The sequence below is a fragment of the Marmota monax genome, unplaced genomic scaffold, assembly GCF_021218885.2.
Source record: "Marmota monax isolate L192 unplaced genomic scaffold, Marmota_monax_Labrador192_F-V1.1 WCK01_AAM20220418_F8-fsc01984, whole genome shotgun sequence".
Classification (NCBI taxonomy): Eukaryota; Metazoa; Chordata; class Mammalia; order Rodentia; family Sciuridae; genus Marmota; species Marmota monax.
The window spans coordinates 11,573-30,206 of record NW_026694623.1 but is presented as its reverse complement, the minus strand read 5'-3'; the positions used below and the strand labels follow the sequence as shown (position 1 = coordinate 30,206).

Genomic DNA, 18,634 nt, shown 5'->3' with positions numbered 1-18,634 from the left:
ATTAGTGTTCGGTAAACACTACACACATTCCATTACAGCGCTGGGTTTTAACCTAAGGAAAGGTTCTTCATTCTTCTTCATGCTTAAGTTTCTACTTTCCAAACTTCTAAGTTGACTCTGGGGATAGAGAGTGAGGAAGGCAGCAATCTCTGGTAAATGAAGAAGGTGTGGGGCTTCTGGGAAATATGTGATCATGAGACGTAGGGAGGCCGTGGTGAAGGGGCCAGTCCACATCAGTGGAGACTAAGGACACACTGCTTTGATCTCTGACCAGGTGTGCTCTGAGGCAGTGTGCACATGGTTCCTGGATGTGAGCACAGGCAAAGGAGCCCGGCCACAGTGGGCATGGGTGGAGGGGTCCAGAGGTCGCAGCCCAGGGAGGCTGTAACATTGGTTAGCAGTGACACAGGATGGTGCTGCAGGGAGCCATTCTCCCACAGCCACCTTACCAGGTGCTGCTGCTGGGGCTGCTCACCTTCACACCCTGCTTCTAGGTGTTTTGAGTGGCAGCCTCTGGCTTTGCTGTCCAGTCCCTCTGTGCCGGGGCTCCACACCTGCTCTGCCGCTGTGTGTGGCCTGGCTCCTTCCCCCCATCAGCAGCCTGCGTCCTGCCCTCCTGGGACATAGCACCCTGAGGCACCCAGATCTCCCTCCTTTTTCTCAGTCTCAATTTTAATTCAGACCAATTTCCACCTCTGAGTTGCAGTTTTCCTAACTGGGCTGACTCTGGTCTTCTCTTGGTTTGTGAGAAATGCTTCACAGAGACTCACTCCCTCACAAGCTCTCAAATGCTGTGCGCTTGGAGAGCATCTGGCCTCCAGCCCACAGGGGATTTCAAGTGCAGTATTGTGGACCATGGGACAGCAGGTAGGCAGCAGACTCCTCCTCACTGCGCCCCACACCTAAGAGGCAGCCAAGTGCGGGCCCGTGCCAGCTCCCCTGTCCTTCCTGCTCCTCACCCTCCCCCTCCCCCACACTCACGTCTTTGTCATTTTTGGGAACTCTGTTCAAAGCAGCTGCACCCCAACAGGCTGTCCTAGTCCCGCTTTCCTCCTTCAGAAGCAAGCCTTGATCCTCAGAGCCAGAGAGTGCCACTGATTAGGAGTGTGACACCATCTTTACTGCAGGAAACCTGGGGGACCCGGTGCCGCCCTTCCTCGGGGAAGCCCCAGCCCCCAGCACAGGCGCACAAGCTCCTCCTGTCACCTGATTTTGTGGCTGTGACATGATTCATGGACATAACACATTCCCTTCTGCAGAGAGCCCCCTGGTAGGCTCGCAGGAGACTGCTCTCTGAGGACTTCTGCCCCAGGCTGCGTCTGTCCACCGGGCTGCACCCTGGACATCGACAGTGGCTCCTGGAGTCTGTGGCCCATGCCCTGCTGGGCACGGTGACTGAGCACAAGTGTGGGGCACCTGAGGGTTGGGTTCCTGGGAGTGGGAGCACCTCTTCCCTCTGGGGACACTGCAGGATCCCTGCTCTGCAGGAGCACAGCCTCCTGAACAGCAACCTCATGCCACGCAGGACAATGGCCCTGCAGCTGTAGTGTTCCTGGACTCCTGGGAAGGTGTTAGAAGGGACAGGCCCAGGCACCTCTCCCTGGTGGCATATCCTTGGCCCTCACCTGGGCGTCTCCTCCACAAGCTGCTGTGAGGGGCACCGACTGCCTGGGCTCTGTGGCCTCTCCAAAACAGCCCAGGCCTGTTGTCCCAGACACACAGCGTCTCCTGCCTGGTACCCTGCAGAGGCTGCCTCCTTCCCCTCACCTGTCCTCCCAGAGGCCGACCCCCAGGGGCTGTCAACCCTCTCACCACACCAGCCACCCCGTCCCTCTTCAGTCACAGGTGCAGACCCCAGAGCCTCTCCACCTGCACTGTCCACAGGTGGTTATGTGGGGACCCAGTGGTGTCACCACCAGTCCTGGGATCAGAGTATTCTATGTGACAATTCTGAACAGCTCTGAGAGAGGGCGTTGTCTGTCTTGAACAGCAGAAAGACCTGAGATCATGCAGATTAGAGGTTTCTCCTTATTTTATTTCATATTTTTAGAAAGACTCAGATTGGACAGGGAGATTGGGAAAGCCTGAGGCCTTGACCAGGGAGAAGAGAGTAGGGGAAAGGGGGCCTGAGGGGCAGGGTCCGGCGCCTGGGGTATGCGGAGCAGCTAGCTCATGTGTTGAACAGGAGTGTCACTCTAGTGTGAGAAATGGGTTCAGGGAACCCGCAGCCGAAGAGCTCCTGAATAGTGTTCCTAGCACAAGCCCTAATTCACCTGCTCTCTGAAAGTTGTTCTCCAGTGCTGACCATGGCTTGTGGGGTGATACTGCTTACACACCCACACACTCACACACACCACACAGCACCTACAACACACACATGCACATGCTCAAGCACATATAGGCACACTCACATATGCACAGCACACACACCAGAAGCATGAATGAATTCTGCACACTCACACTGTGATCACACCGCACACACCACACACGAGACCACACTGCACACACCATCCCATACATGACATCACATACACACATCACATACATGACCGTGCACACACACAGTCACACGCCCACACCCAGTGTTCCCAGAGTCACACCCACAGGCAACCTGGGTCTGGCACTCAGGACAGAGGGGGGCCAAAGCATCTTCCCCTCTGCAATGCTAGAGTTCTCCCCTTCCACGTCCACTCTAAGGGAGGACAAAGGGGGTAGCAAGCTTCCGTTCCTAACCAGGGAGGCAGAGGCACAGTGATTCGCCTCCTGTTTTCAAACACCATTTGAGATGTAAGCTGACTTAACTGAAGCACAACTCTCGGTCCTGTGCTTTAACTCAAAAGCAATTTGCTATTTTCCAGGGTAATTCAGTTAATTTTTAGGTAATGTTCATGTTAGGTCGGTGGCAGCGACTTAGTGGCGACTTAATGGCACTTCCACTCGGTTTCTCCTCAGACCCTTCCCCTGTCCCCTCTGTGGGTCTGATCGAGTTCCGCCCGGGAGTGATATCTCAATTTAGCCTGTTCAGCGGCCCTTTTAAATCTGCCAACTTTGGTTGCTGCCTGCCCAGCCTGATCTGACAGTTCATTTTTCACATTGTCATTCATTACAGTTTTTCAAAATGTAATTTAGAAGGCTATTTGTCAGCTGCTTTAGAGGAAGCAGCCTTAGGCACACGCAGCCGCGGTCACCTGACTGACAGACAGGTGGTGGGCCAGGGTGACGCCTTCCTACGCAAACCTGCTGATTGCCAGCGGTGGTTCAGAAGCCCACGGGTCGGGCCTTAGTCACAGTACTACCCGTGTCTTTCTTGGCTTGCGATTTGAGCTGAGGCTATCACGGGGAGTCTTGCACATACTAAGGAGGGACAAGGGAGCTGGCTTCGCCCAGCTGCCGGGAGTGGCCTCTCTTCTCGGGGCCTGCTTTCCCCCCACCCCCGGTTGATGAGCTGTCTCACACAGCTTCGCCTCTGCCCACACTAAGGCTCTCTCACTTTCTCTTTGGATTGTCCTCACGCATAGGGATGGTTTCTTCCAATAAATCCCCATCTCAGGCGAACGCTGAGCCGAGATATGCTCCTCCATACTTCTCCTACTCTGCTCCAGCCCAGGGCAGTCATTTCTGCTTGATGCTTCAGAGACCACATACGTGATGTTTTGGAGCCAAAGATGCAGGTGTACTGTCTAGTACTGCTGGCCAACACAGGGTGTCATAGAAATGAAGAAAGGCCATTATATGCTAATAATAAAGTGGACAATTTGCCTCTCAATACCTTTGACTATATCAAAGAGGTAGGCATTACAGCTATATTAGAATAAAAAGAACAAGGATTCCTTTAATTTAATCAATGTGAAGGAGTTTCAATACTGCTGTGGTTTTTACTCTGAATTTAGATATTTCTTTCCCATCTGTAGTTATTTTTATTTACAGACATAGAAGATTCAGAACACTGTAGAGAAATAAATGTAAGGCTAGAAGACCCACTGGCCCAGGGCTCCTGGAACAACCCCTCCTTGGTGGGGGGGGTGGCGGCTTTTGACCCCTTCAGGGAGCCTGCCAAGGCCGTGGCTGAACAACACCAGACAGCAGCTAGGCTGTCCCTCTGTGCTGTGGCCAGTACCCAGCCATAAAATTTCAGAGACTCCGGTGTCAGCCGGAAAGACCCCATTGTGGACCCAAAGCCCAGCGTGCTGAGCAGAGTCCACAGGGGTCCTCCCTCAGCTCTGGCTCCAGGCTGTCCTGTGAGAACTGGGAGCCAAGTGCCTGGAGTAGCCCATGCTAAGGTCTAAGCTCCCTTTGCAGCACAGGTCTGACTGCAGGACAGTGGACCTGACCTCAAGGGAGTGACCAGATTGCCCTTCTAACATCTGATGCCCTGAATGTTCTCACCACTGTGGAGGAATAACAGCAGCTCAAAAGCCCAATGTGTCCAGAGACCTCGGCTCCATGTTCCTTTCATATCAATTTCTCAGGTCTCAGAGGGGCGTCTACACCTGACCCTAACACTGTGGTCATCTTAACAGCAGAGAGCCCCTTAAATGCAGTGAACTGAGGTACATGGATTGCTAGACAGTGTAGGGGTTAAGAGAAGCTTCCAACCCAGAGTGACAAGGTTATAAGATGAATCTAGAAGACGGTGGAGAACAAAGGTGGTGCAAGTCCTAAAGGATCACAGCATGTCCTTCTTACATCCATCCCATGCAGCCCAGGCCCTGACGACCTCTCCCAAAGACTGGCGCTGACTTAGAGGGCGATGAACATGGGCAAAGTCACAGGGATTCAAATGGTTCTGTGTTCCTGTTTCTTTCTTGACCCCACATTGCTTCAGCCATGCTATTTGTGCTGAGTGATCATTGGACAACCAGTTGACCCCCAACTTTCTGTCTCACAGCCCAGGCCTGCCATGTGACCTGGACATGGAATCCATGCCCCAGAACTCCACTGACTTCCTCCTCCTGGGCCTCGTCACGCGGCCAGCACTCCCTGGGCTCATCTTTGCCGTGGTGTTCTCCATCTTCCTGGTGGCCGTCACGGCCAACATGGTCATGGTTCTGCTCATCCATGTGGACTCCCGCCTCCACACACCCATGTACTTCCTGCTGAGCCAGCTTTCCATTATGGACACCATCTACATCTGTGTCACTGTCCCCAAGATGCTCCAAGACCTTCTGGCCAAGGAAAAGACCATCTCCTTCCTGGGGTGTGCACTTCAGATCTTCTTCTATTTGACCTTGATCGGAGGGGAATTCTTCCTGCTGGGCCTCATGGCCTATGACCGGTACGTGGCCGTGTGCAACCCCCTGCGGTACCCTCTCCTCATGAACCGCAGGATTTGCTTGATCATGGTTCTGGGCTCCTGGACTGGCGGCTCCTTGGATGGATTCATGCTGACCCCTGTGACCATGAGTTTCCCCTACTGTGGGTCCCGAGAGATCAACCACTTTTTCTGTGAGATCCCAGCTGTCCTGAAGCTGTCCTGCGTAGACACATCACTCTACGAGACGCTGATGTACGCTTGCTGCGTGCTGATGCTGCTCATCCCCGTTTCCATCATCTCTGTGTCCTACACGCGCATCCTCATCACCGTCCACCGCATGAACTCCGCAGAGGGCAGGCGCAAAGCCTTCGCTACCTGCTCCTCCCACATCATGGTGGTGAGCATATTTTACGGGGCCGCCTTCTACACGAATGTGCTGCCCCATTCATACCATACGCCAGAGAAGGACAAGGTGGTGTCTGCCTTCTACACCATCCTCACCCCCATGCTCAACCCCCTCATCTACAGCCTGAGGAATAAAGAGGTGGCCTCAGCCCTGAGGAAATTGCTGGGGAGATGTGCTTTCTCCCAGAGAATAAGACCAGGGGATGTGTCTAGGAGACACTAGGGGACCGAGGGCATCCTGCTCTCGTGGCCAGTGACAGATGTCCTTGGTTCTGAAATACGTTCAGTGTCTTTCCGGCAGTCTTCAGTCCTCAGCTGGCTCACCAGCCTGTGCAAGTGTCACCAGGAGTGGAAATGAAGCTGGCAGAGCATCAGAGCCAGCCAGCTCCTGTGCAGATGGAGCAGCAAATGTTTTCTAGCCAGTGTTCTCAGGCAGGTGGCACTCTGGCCCTAGGTGAGCACCCCTATGGAGTGCCCTGCATGGATGCGTCACGTGGGGTCCTGATCCTTCATGTCCCATTGCTAACCAACTTTCACATGCAAATTGCAAGGAACTTTTGCCATGTCCTGGATGATTTAGTTTCAAACAGTCAACAGGGTAACATAGTCTGTGATGCTGATGGTGTCTCAGTCTTATTTAAAAGTTTTGTGAACATGGGATTGTGTTTGAGGTTCTGTGTTTTCCATCACATTTTATCTCTTTATTTTCTTGGCTATGAATTTACATGATAGATTCTTACCATGCCTCTCTTCCCATAGTCTAGGGCTTAGCCAGAAATTAATTATTGTTTGCTTGACTGGTTGATTGAAAGTTGAAACTGCCTTCAAGTTTTAATGTCTAAATCAACTTCCATTGATATTTAATAAAGTGGTAACAGATGAATGCAGAATGAGCACATGAAGACCTCTGCCTAGCTATCGTTACGTCCTCTAGGCTAACGGGCTCTGTGTTCTCTCTCTTCGCCTCTCTGGTGACATGTTGGTAGAAACGCCTTTCTTTTCCAATTAGTTGAGGTTAGATGTGGTGTTTTGATAGGTGGTCAACTTGAATCCAACTTCAACTGACCAGAGGACAGGGAACCTTCCATGACCTATTATTTCACTTCCTTCTGTGCATAGGGGCCTCAAACTTGAGAAATAAGACACCTTGGGGTTCACTGGTGCTCCTTTCCTCTAGCAGCACAAGGCTTAGGAAAAATTGGACAATTTTCAGGTGATGTGTAGCCGACAAAGACTAACCAAAGTCTACTCCGTCCTTTGCTCCCTGGCACCAACTCGGAGGCAGAGGGAAGCATCCCCCAGCAGCGCCCACCCAGGTGGACAGCTTCCCTGCAGTGATCCCACCACTGGCCTGCTCTGTCTCCCAGGTTCCCGGAAATTTTACTTTATCCTGAAGTTAAACAATTAACAAGCAGGAAAGGGATGGAAGGTTGGCTGGAGGAGCATTTCCCGGAGCGCGAGGCAGCCCGGATTCATTTGGGAAAATCCTCCCCCGTGTTCCCGTTCAGCCTGGTGAACACTGTGTCCTGCGGCCCGACAGCCCTTTCCTTCTCCTTCCTCCAGCCTGCAGCACCTCTGCTGCCCTTTCCTTCCACAAGGTCACTGCATGCTGCACTTCCAGTGTCTTCCCCACTGGGAATCCCTCTCCTTCTTGTTTCCATGGAGTCCCGGACATCACTCGAGGCCTGTGTGAATATGTGCTAGGGTGTTTGTTCTTGCATTTCCAAGATTAATTTTCTTGCATGATTAACAAGGGCATTTAACCTACACATTGATTGATATTTCAAAATATTCAAAATACTTGAAAAGCAACGTGGAAGAGAAGAGCACTTGGACAATCCCTGCAGAGGTCATGGGCCTTGCTGGCTGGACATGGAGGGAGGTGAATTCTGCCATGCCGTTGAAGACACAGGTCAGCAAACTCGGGGCCAGTTCCACAGTGTCACATTGTGAGGGCTGATCTACATGAACACTTCCCATGGATTTTCTCTAAACAACTGGAAAACCCATCATGCATGTCACGTGGTGGGTGTCCACTCCTCAGAACCAAAGATGAGTCACAACCTAAGAGGGAGAGCAAGAGATTTTTTTCCAAGGTTAGTTCACCTAATTTCCGTATGAGTATATTTGTGGTCACCAGATTTTCCTCTTTATTAAAGATGATGCATTAACTTGGAAATGACAATTACAGAAACCTAAAATCAATTTTAATATTATCAATTGCATACTTGCAACAGGACACACACCATTCCAGATGATGGCAAAAAGACAAATAAAAATATGTCCCTATATTTCAAATTATATTCAATTGTATTACCTGATCCTTACAAAGTTCTATAAGGTATTTAAAAAATAATTAGCCCCATGGGACATGAAAAAGCTGATGTTCAGACAAATTATCACCTCACTTGAGCAACAGGCACTCAGGGACTCAGACCAGGACTTGTGACTTCTGGTCTGATTTTCACTGTGTGCAGACCTTGATATTAACTGGCAGACAATTGTCAAAGTAGAGAGCAGGTAATGCAGGACGCAGCTGCCAGTTTGGTCGTCCTGATAATGGCCTGGACAAAAGTCCCCCAAGAGCAAGGTGCTGATAAAAGCCATGATTAATTCTTGCCAGATGCCAGGTGAACTGGTCTACTTAGAGCCTGAGGACCAATCTGGAGAGAAAAAAAGACCTTCTGTGGGGTCTTTCTGTGTGTGAGAGATGTGAACATGAAGTGATCTGAACTCAGGCTTCCACATATTGTTTTACGTAAGTAAATATTTTTATTTATGCAATGTAAAATTTTATCAGTGAAAAACACAAAGCACCTATATCCTCTAATCTATAAACACTAAGGGAGATTTCAGAAAAGCAGTGGTCAGATAAGCTGACTAGAGACAGTTATGCAGACGTTGATTCAGAGGGAGAGGACAAAGCAGGCCTCTGTGGCCTGGGGGGTGACAGCACAGTCCTGACCCAGACATGTGGCTGGCGCGCTGCAGTGAGGCGCCACTATGAGGCCTGACCTCGGCCATCAGTCCCGACTCCCACAGGAGTTCCTATGTACCAGGGCCAGGCCACAGTGATGGCAGATAGCTACATGGCCTCCAGAGCTTGTCCTGAAACACAGAGTGTTTCCTGAGAAAACTAGGAGCTGAACCAGAGGAAGCTTTGTTCATTATTTTTTCCGTTGAGATTGTGTTGAGGGCAGAACTTCCTAAATCTGACAGACCAGCAGGGTCTTTGCCAAACCCCCCTTGCCTGCTTCTCTCAACATTATGGAGACGTGGAATGGTGGGTTCTGACCGGCTGCAACAAACCAGCTGAGTGGAGCAAGGTGAGCCATTCATGCACACACGCCTCTGCGCCAGCCTGACCAGCCCACAGGCTTTCTCCTGTTCCTTTGATCAGCCCTTTAGGCTCATTTGGTTTTATTCAGTTTTACTTATCATGTAACAAAAACCAGGATCTTCATTTTGTTCTGCTTCCCAAGCACATAGGCATTTTCCTGACATAGAATATGTTGTCAATAAATATCAGGGTAGTGAACAAGTGGAAGCCACTGCATTTAGAAGGTGTGGCACTCTATGTACACATATCAAGTTAATAAATTATTATTATTATTATTATTATTATTATAATATTCCCTTTTCCAGGCCATCTTGGGTTTAAAGGGCAGCATGGAAACTGAAGCTCAATTAAATTAAATGTGCTTCACCAGCTCACATGGAATTGTATGTTGAGGGGAACTGGAGTCGTGGCTCAGTGGTAGAGCACTTGCCTGGCATGTGTGAGGCCCTGGGTTCGAGTCTCAGCACTCCATATAAATAAATAAAAGATCCACTGACAACTAAAAAATATTTAAAAAAAAAGAACTATATGCTGAGCTAAAAGCTAAGAACTGTAGTTACCTTCTGTCCAACTTCACTAGTTCTTAAGTGACTTCAGATGAAGGGACACCACTGGCTTCTGCCAGGTTCCTCCCAGGGGGTGCTTCAGACAGGTGGTGGGGGCTATAGGGGGCATGGGCTCCTATAGCTCCTATAGGTGCAAGCAGGAGGCTTCTCTGAACACAGGTAAGACGGGCCGAGGCCTTGGCTTCTGAACAGCTGACGGGGCTCTGCAGACAGCGGCTTTCCCTCCTCCCAGGCAAGCTACGGAATCTCCTCAAAGGGAGAAAAGGTAACTCACTCTGAACCAAGGCAGGGTTGATTGCAAGTAATGGTTCTCATTTGAAAATAATGCACACTGAGTATTTCTAAGAAATCAGCTATGACATGTGCCATGAAGGTACTGAGTGCTCTCAGCCTGAAGATGGAGAGTGTCAGACTGTGTCCATGTGGCTGTGGATATGAAGTATGCACACACGCCACCCGTTTCTCTTACAAGCACAGTGAAACTGTCAAACCATGGGGGATTGGAGACCTCCCTCATGTCACAATGGCCACTTGGAGCACCGTGATGTGCTGAAGCCTAAGTGATTCAGTGTGGGTGCAGCCGACTATGCTCAGTCTCCTGGCTTTCTTATTGGAAATAACGCCAAGAGGAGTTTTTAATAGTACAAGCTGCCACTCATCTGATTATCTCCGTATTAAAATTTCCTAGTGAAATTTATGCTCTTTCAGGTTTTTATACTGACTCAGTGCCCACTCCTACCAGCAATATTTGCAGGTCCCCCCTTGGTCCCCAATGTTGACACAGTCCTGCTCTCACTAGGGCTCAAGCTGGCCAGACTGCAGGACCCATTTCTGCTGCAGCCTCTCCACCCTGCACCTGGGCCTCTGCAGCAGAGGAACAAGCACCCCTGCTTCCTAGTGTCTTGCTGAGCAAACTCCTCATGCTCCTGCTCTGGGGAAGAATGGCCTCAGGTGCCAGCCTGTGCCCGTGGCCACCCTCCACTGATGGCCTCACAGGGCACATGATGGAGAGGACAGGAGGTGGCACCAGGCCAGTAGTGGCAGACAGTGCTGGGGGAGAGTCCAGGGCTGTGTCCATGACTCCCCCCGGAGGGGCTGAGGAGACCACCCGGCAGCAAAGGAGGCCCATGTCCCTCACTCCCCCAAGATGTGACACTTAGAGATTAACTCTGGAGACTGAGGTCAGCCCAGCAGTGAATCATCAGACTGAACAAGAGTCCCCTGTAACTGCTGTCCATGCCCAGGGTGGGGAGCTGGTCTGCACCTCTGAGCACCCACACACTCAGGAAGCCTGTTGGAAAGAGCGGTGTGTTGCGCTGCTAGGACCAGACAGGTACCATGTGAGGACACTGGATTCAGCTCACACAGCTGGCCACTTCCCTTGAAGGATTTTCCAAATGCTGTTTAAGGAGGGAAACCCTCTCCTCCCCATTTGAGGATATTTGTGCTTAGGAAAATACAGTAAGAAAAGGCAACTAGGTCAAAACATATGCTAAATTAATTCATAGTTTTAGTTTTGTAAATCATTGACAGGATTTCTCTAGTAGCATTTCAATTTATTCCACAAAGTTTTAAATTAGATTCACACTTCATGCAACTTTTTTTTCAAAATGCCTGTGTTGCTTTTCCTTCTGTCAGTTATAAGTAGTAGTCTTGGTCTCAGGGGTTCTTGCTTAGAGTGAACTCTGCCAGCTCCTCCCGACACACTTTGCTGAAAATCTCCTTCAACGCTCAGGTCCCCCAAAGCAAATTGGATCTCACAGTATGTAATGGTGGGGACGTTGGTGAAGGGCTGGGAGCAGGCCCAGAGGACAGGCACCCTGTTCCCTTGGAGATAAGAAGCTCTCCTTCCTTTGTGACAGAGGCTCGATGTCAGATTTCTGAGCTAGGAGTTTGCAGGGTCTTTCTCAAGGGACATTGGGTGAGAAAAGTGTGTGTGTGTCCTACCTCCACATGAAGCCAGGCACCTGAAGGCAGGTGGCTGAGGACTGGGGATTTCCCAGGAGTTAGGAAGAATTTTCAGTTTCTTAAAAAATTGACTTCTTTTAGTTACTTTATTAATTATTGACTATGTTTGAAGGAAAATGAAGTTTTCCTGATTATAGCTTTATCCCTTGTAGTCATTTAACCTCTACCAGGTGATTTGAACTTAACTGAAGCATGGAGGATACTTGCCCCTTGGGCATAGTTAAGAGGAGGAGCAGAGACCAGGGAAGATGGAGGCCAGGTCCTAAGCCTTGACTCAGCTCTGCAGCTTCCCCTCTCTGAGCTGAGAGATGGTGATGCCTCAGTCACGACCTTGTCGCTGGGTTACAAGTGGCCTCGTCAAAACCTGGGACACTGAGGACTGCATAGGTGCAGGCCAATTTATTATTAGCATCTTGTCTTGCTTTTACTTAAAAACTGAGAGAATTATTTATTGGAATGTTAGTTTCCTGTGGATATTATGCTGTCACAAACCCAGCTTAACATGTTACAGTCCAGGAGATCAGAATCCCAAAGGTGGCCACACTGGCTAAACTCCTCATGCTGGGGGAGCTGTGGTTCCCTCATGGGAACCCATTTCTGTTTGGTTTTTGAGTGGCCGGACATGGTTTGTCGGACCCCCAGAGCTGGCCCCTGCCTGGGACTTCCCGAACAGCCCCCTCTACTTTAAATCCATGGACTGGATCAGTCTGGGTCCAGCTTCCAACAGCACCCCTTCCTGCTTCCTGCCTCCCTCCTTCCTTCAAAGGCCTTTTGACTGCACTGAGTCTAGAAAGTTCTCATCCCAGATCCATGAGTTAATCACCGCTGCAAGGTCTCTGTCATATACAAAAGTGTGTCCTTTGGTTTCAGGGACTAGCTATGGATGGGATTATAGGAGGAGGACTCTTCTGCACACAACTGGTCTTAACACTTGCTAAGCCTATTACAGCTTCACTAAACTCATTAAGGAGGAACATTAATCATAAGTCTCATGGCATTTTTTAAAGATACAATTGTTTCTGGTAATAGGAGGGAGATGAAAACTTGCTGTTAAAAAATCATGCATAACAATAACGATCTTCTTTTTTTTATCTATTATACAGGAGGAATTCTAACTTTAACCTTTTTCCCCCACAATACAATCTCTGGATGTCTAATAACACTGGGGGCTGCAGTTCTCTTTAACACAATAACTGGGGCCTGCCTGTAGGAAGAGCTGTCTTAGCAAGTGCAGGTGCAGAAAACAAAGGAAGGGGTGAGTTCCTGTTGTGTAGTCAAGAAGGTGGTCATCTAGGGACTGTGTGAGCAGGTGTCTGGATTTTAAGGCTCAGGGAGTAATTGTCCCAAATTTATATACATTAACCTCAGAGATTTAGGAGTAAATTTGTATTAGTGTTTGACCTTCGAAGACTTATTTTATTTGTCCCCTTCCCACTCTCCCTTGTTTTGGGTTAGCATTCACATATCAGAGACAACTTCTGGAATTTGGTATTTTGGGGATTGGCGTATTTCACTTAGATTGATAATCTCCAGTTTCATCCATTTACTGGCAAATGCCATATTTCATTCTTCTTTGTTTCCTAGAACTAAGTCTCTTTAGAGAACATGGAGGGATCCTATTTTATGACAACTTTATTTTGGAGTAAAGACAAGCACAAAGGCCTGGTATTTGTTTTCTTGTTTGTCTGTCTTGAGTTTCATGGTGCTAGGGATGGAGACAGGGCCTCTGCTCACTAGGCAAGTGTCCAACCTCAAACTGAACAGGCTCAGGCCTGACATTTGTTGAAAATGTGTTTGCCATTAGCACGTTGTCAAAAAACAAACTTAAAAATATTTAAAAGAAATTATCCAAGAAATGGATTAACTTAAAAATCAAAATTACATGATTTGCATTACATTAGTGATGTGTTTAAAAACCATCCATTTAATGATTTAACAAGTATTTACAACACACCAGTCATTCTTCTAGATGGTGAGAGTGGTTAAAAAAAATAAAATAGGCACCAATCCTCATCCTCATGGGGCTCAATTTCCAGAACCAAGAGTCCAACACAAGCAAAATGAACCTGTAGTCTGTCCCATAGTGCTAAGAATCATGAAGAAATACAAAGTCCTCGAGTGGGACCAGAGCCACCTGCTGAGAAGGTGGCCTTTGCACCATTCCCTGACGCACATGTGGAGATGGCTGGCTTAGACATGCAGAAGGGCTCAGGCAAGGGGAGCTGGGACAGGGGTCCTGGGCTGGGACCCTAGAGTGGGGACAGAGGACCAGCAAGATGACCTCCTCAGCCCCATGACCAGGACATTGCAGGGGGCAAGAGAGGACTTCAAGGTAAGAGTCAAAACATGATGGCCCCTGAGCACAGGCTTCAGCAGAGAGTGACGTGGGGTGAATATATCCCCCAAGGTCACTTTGGTTGCTGTGTTGGAGGGGGACTCAAGGCAAGCAGGGGGATGTGAGAAAGCTCCTGGACAACCCAGGTTAAAGATCATGCATTGGCCCAGCCTACTAGCTGTGCATGGAGAGATATATGTGGATTCTTCACTTGAACTAGTTTATGCATTTGGATTGTTTCATTTGTGTGGCAAAGAGAGATAAAAATCTCTCTCATTTTTTATGGATTAGCTTTATTAATTTTTTTGGAGTAAAAAGTAGAACATCTCTTTCCTGTCAGTGGGTTTTAACAAAAACAAGTTGTAGACAACATTTATTTTCAATTGTCCTTTGGAAATGGTATGTAATTTTCTTTTTTTATTTCTTTAGTACTAGAGATTGAATTCAGCCATATCCCCAGCCCTATTTTGTATTTTATTAGAGGCAGGGTCTCACTGAGCTGCTTAGCACCTTGCCATTGCTGAGGCTGGCTTTGAACTTGTGATTCTCCTGTCTCAGCCTCCCACCACTCAGATTACAGGCATGCACCACCACACCCGGCTCTGGAATGTAATTTAAGTTAACAGATCAGGATTCTAAGACAAGCCTTGACCATGTGGTCCTTCTGGGAGGCCTGACAAAAAAGACAGCAGCCGTGACTACTTACAGAGTAATTTGAACAAATGGTTCAGAGAAAAATTTGTAGAGACAGTCTAATTTAATTTCAGAATCCATTTTTAGCAGTAGTCTATTGAGTAGGCTTTATTGAGCCTATGGGTCGTGTCTCATGGACAGCAGGTAAATGAGAATTTCAGACAGTGATTTTGTCCTTGTTTAAGTAAATCACAGACTCACAATAATGTAGAGTGAGCAGAACAGACGTGGCGAATCTCTACTCCAGGGCGAGAGATCTCTACCCTTGCCATCCTCTGCACACAGCAACGTGACCACAGGCAGGGCCACTTGCCAACAAGAAACAGGGTCACCTCTGCAGCTGCTCTGGGATGAGTTTGCTGGTTTGTTTTTTCTAGCCCCTGCCCTGGAAAATCCCTCCATGCCAGCCCCCGTGCAGAGTGGTGTCCCCATCCTGAACTAGCTTCTCCCACCTTCCTCCTGGTCCTGAGGTGTCCCTGATCCCCTGGAGCTGCCACTGGCAATGTCAACAGGAAACAGAACTTCTACCTCCGACTTTGTTCTCTTGGGGCTTCTGGTGAGCACGGAGGCCACGGGGATTGTTTTCATGGTCATCTTTGCCATTTTCGTGGTGGCTGTCACTGCAAATGTGGTCATGATAGTCTTGATTCAGGTGGACTCCCACCTCCACACCCCCATGTACTTCCTGCTCAGCCAGCTGTCCATCATGGACACCCTTTTCATCTGTACCACTGTCCCAAAGCTCCTGGTGGATATGGTTTCTACAGAGAGAACCATTTCCTTTGTGGCCTGTGGCATCCAGATCTTCCTGTACTTGACCATGATTGGTTCAGAGTTCTTCCTGCTGGGCCTCATGGCCTATGACCGTTATGTGGCTGTCTGCAACCCTCTTAGGTACCCAGTTCTCATGAACCGCAAGATGTGTCTTCTGCTGGCTGCTGGTGCCTGGTTTGGGGGCTCACTTGATGGCTTTCTGCTCACGCCCATCACCATGAATGTCCCTTACTGTGGCTCCCACCAAATCAACCATTTTTTCTGTGAGATCCCTGCAGTTCTCAAACTGGCCTGTGCTGACACATCCTTGTATGAGACCCTGATGTACCTCTGCTGCGTCCTCATGCTGCTCATCCCCATCTCTATCATCTCCACTTCCTATGCGCTCATCTTGCTCACCGTCCACCGCATGCGCTCTGTTGAGGGCCGCAAAAAGGCCTTCACCACGTGTTCATCCCACCTGACTGTGGTCAGCATTTTCTACGGGGCTGCCTTCTACACGTACGTGCTGCCCCCATCATTCCACACACCTGAACAGGACAAGGTAGTGTCTGCCTTCTATACCATTGTCACACCCATGCTTAACCCTCTCATCTACAGTCTCAGAAACAAAGATGTTATGGGGGCATTGGAGAGGGTGTTTGCCCACTGTTCCCCTGCTCAGAAAGTAGCCACAGTTGAGGCGTAGAGACTCAGTAACACGAGGACAGGTCCTCCAGAGGTCACTCTCCATGTGCCCAGTTTCATCAAACTACTTTTCAGCCATCAAAGTCTACTTAACAATTAAGAAGAGTCCTCTCCAGAACAAATACCATCCAACAAAGCCCCTCATAGCCTGATTAGAGCTGAGCCTCATTGTCAGAAATTTCTTCGAAGATCTCAGCTGATGCCCAAACCCAGCAGGACAACGAGCTGGTCTGTCCAGAGAAAACTGCACTCCCATTCCATCCTATCTTGTGTTGGTGAAAGGGGACGTCGAAAGCGCTTTCAACCAGCTTATGTTCCAGGCTACTTCGTCTTACACCTTGGGACTTGGAATCTAAGAAGACACCAAAATTTCATAGAGTAGAGAAGTTTCTGCCAAGCTAATCCCAGACAAGGGAGATAGTACCTCTTGCTCCACACACAAATTAACCACACTCAAACTTCTGTGATACATTAATACAAAGAATAGAACAACAACAACAACAAAAAAGAATAGAACAAAAGCAAGAACAAAAACCCAACTAACAAACAGGCCCTGAGTAGGAATGACTGGAGCAGGGCCTCTGGACCCCACTAATGAACATCTACTCCTGCAGCAAAAGCAGAGAATTAACACAAAGTCTATAGATATCACACCTTTAAAAGGTCTCAGTCTGTAACAATCTAGGACATTTTGGCAAGAGAAGATTATGCCTTAAAAAGTCCCAAACATAAGAATTGACGAGAAATTCATACCAATAGATGCATAAAACTCAACACATCAATACAAGAAATAGTAAAAAAAAAGGTAATGCAACAGCTTCTAAGTTCATAATTCACCTGCAACTGTCTCCAAAGATATTGAAGTGGAGAAAATAACAGAAAAGTTCATAAGCATGATTATAAAAATGATCAATGAATTTCAAGAGAACACAGAAAAATAACTGAATGAATTAAAGAAGTAAATACAGGCTATGAATGAGAAATTTGAAGGAGATTGATATGTTGAAAAATAACCAAGCAGAAACTTAGAAATGAAGGACACAATAAATCAAATAAAATGTTTACTCAAAAGTCTAATAGAGTAGATCATACTGATGACAGAATGGCAGATCTAGAAGACAAAGTGGCTGGTCTAGAATATTCATACAGCATTATAAAAAAGAAAATAAGTAACTATGACCACAGTAAAAAGAACTCTGGGCCAACATTAAGAGAAAAAAAATTAAGAATCATTGGAATTGAAGAAGATTGTGAGAGGGAGGCTAATGGCTGTAAGTCCTCTTCAGGATAATAATGACAGAACATTTTTGAAATCTTGAGAATGAGATGTACATCCAAATATAGGAGGAACTCAGAACCCCAAACAGACAAGATCAAAAAAGAACCACTTCACTACACATTATAATTGAAATGACTAATGTGCACAGCAAGGATAGAATTTTAAAATCCTCAAGAAAAAAATCAGTTCACAATTAGAGGAGAGCCAATAAGAATTACTTCTGATTTCTCAGAACAAGTGCTAAAATTCAGGAAGACTTGTAATAATGTGTTTCAAACCCTGAAAGAAAATAACTGTCAATCCAGATTACTATGTCCAACAAAAATATCTTGTAGAATAAAAAAAAGGAAATAAAAAATTCTAACATAAGCAGAAACTAAAAGAATTCATGACTTCTAAGCTGGCCCTACAGAAAATACTTAAAGAAATATTACATGTAGAAAAACTCAAAAAACAAATCCCTGAGTTCACAAATGGATAAATCTCATTTGAAGAATCACAGGCAAATGAGAAATAGGACAAATTATTCATTAAAAATAATAAAAGTAGCAGGAATTAATAAACATCTCTCAGTAATAACATTCAATTTAAGGGGTCTCATCTGTCAAATTAAAAGACATAGGCTGGCAGAATGGATTAAAAAACACGATCTAAATAAACATTGTTTACAAGACACTCACCCTTATTGGTGAATACAGCAACAGACTGAACATAAAAGGATTAAAATTTATATACCATATAATTGAAGCCCCAAACCATCAGGAATATTCATAAAAAGCATGTTTCAAGCAAAAACTTAAAATAGACAAAGAAGGTCACTTAATACTAGTAAAGGGAATAATCCAATAAGAAGATATATTGCTAGCAAATTTTTATGCCCCAAATGTTGGTGCACCTAATTACATATAACAGACATTACCTGAATTAAAGATATATAGACTCCAGTACAATAATACTGAATGAATTGAACACACTTCACTCATCAATTGATAGTTCATTATTCTGATTTGTGTATGAGGTGTCCCCCCAAAACTACAGTTAGTACAGGAATATTCAGAGGTGAAATGATTAAATTATGACATCTGTGACCTGATAAGCCCATTCTACTTTGAATGGACTGTGTGGTGACTATGGGTAGGAACTATAGGTAGTCCACCTATCTATAGTAGTGTGGCTGCAGGAGTGAGTCATGGAGCCATGCCTAGAATGCTGTTCTTCCTAGACCCCTTTATCTCCCTCTCTTTGCTTTCTGATCCCATCACAAACTGTGTGGTGTTCCTCTGCTGGTCCCTTCCCCCATGATGAGCTGCTTCCCCTTGGGCCCAGAGCAAGA

The 18,634-nt window shown here is 47.3% G+C and overlaps 2 protein-coding genes across 2 annotated transcripts; both read left to right on the top strand.

Moving 5' to 3' along the window:
- Nucleotides 1-4,809: 4,809 nt before the first annotated feature.
- LOC124078075 (olfactory receptor 2T2) lies at nt 4,810-6,205 on the top strand. Its single transcript, XM_046422696.2, has one exon. The coding sequence runs from the start codon at nt 4,914-4,916 to the stop codon at nt 5,880-5,882; it is 969 nt and encodes a 322-aa protein (XP_046278652.1). The 5' UTR covers nt 4,810-4,913; the 3' UTR covers nt 5,883-6,205.
- An 8,858-nt stretch (nt 6,206-15,063) lies between these two features.
- On the top strand, nt 15,064-16,065 carry LOC124078076 (olfactory receptor 2T11). The gene has a single exon (XM_046422697.2). The coding sequence runs from the start codon at nt 15,064-15,066 to the stop codon at nt 16,021-16,023; it is 960 nt and encodes a 319-aa protein (XP_046278653.1). The 3' UTR covers nt 16,024-16,065.
- Nucleotides 16,066-18,634: the final 2,569 nt, after the last annotated feature.

What these genes read in the sequence shown, in the direction of transcription:
- LOC124078075 (XM_046422696.2), top strand. Translation starts at nt 4,914, where the DNA reads ATGGAATCCATGCCCCAGAACTCCACTGACTTCCTCCTCCTGGGCCTC.
- LOC124078076 (XM_046422697.2), top strand. Translation starts at nt 15,064, where the DNA reads ATGTCAACAGGAAACAGAACTTCTACCTCCGACTTTGTTCTCTTGGGG.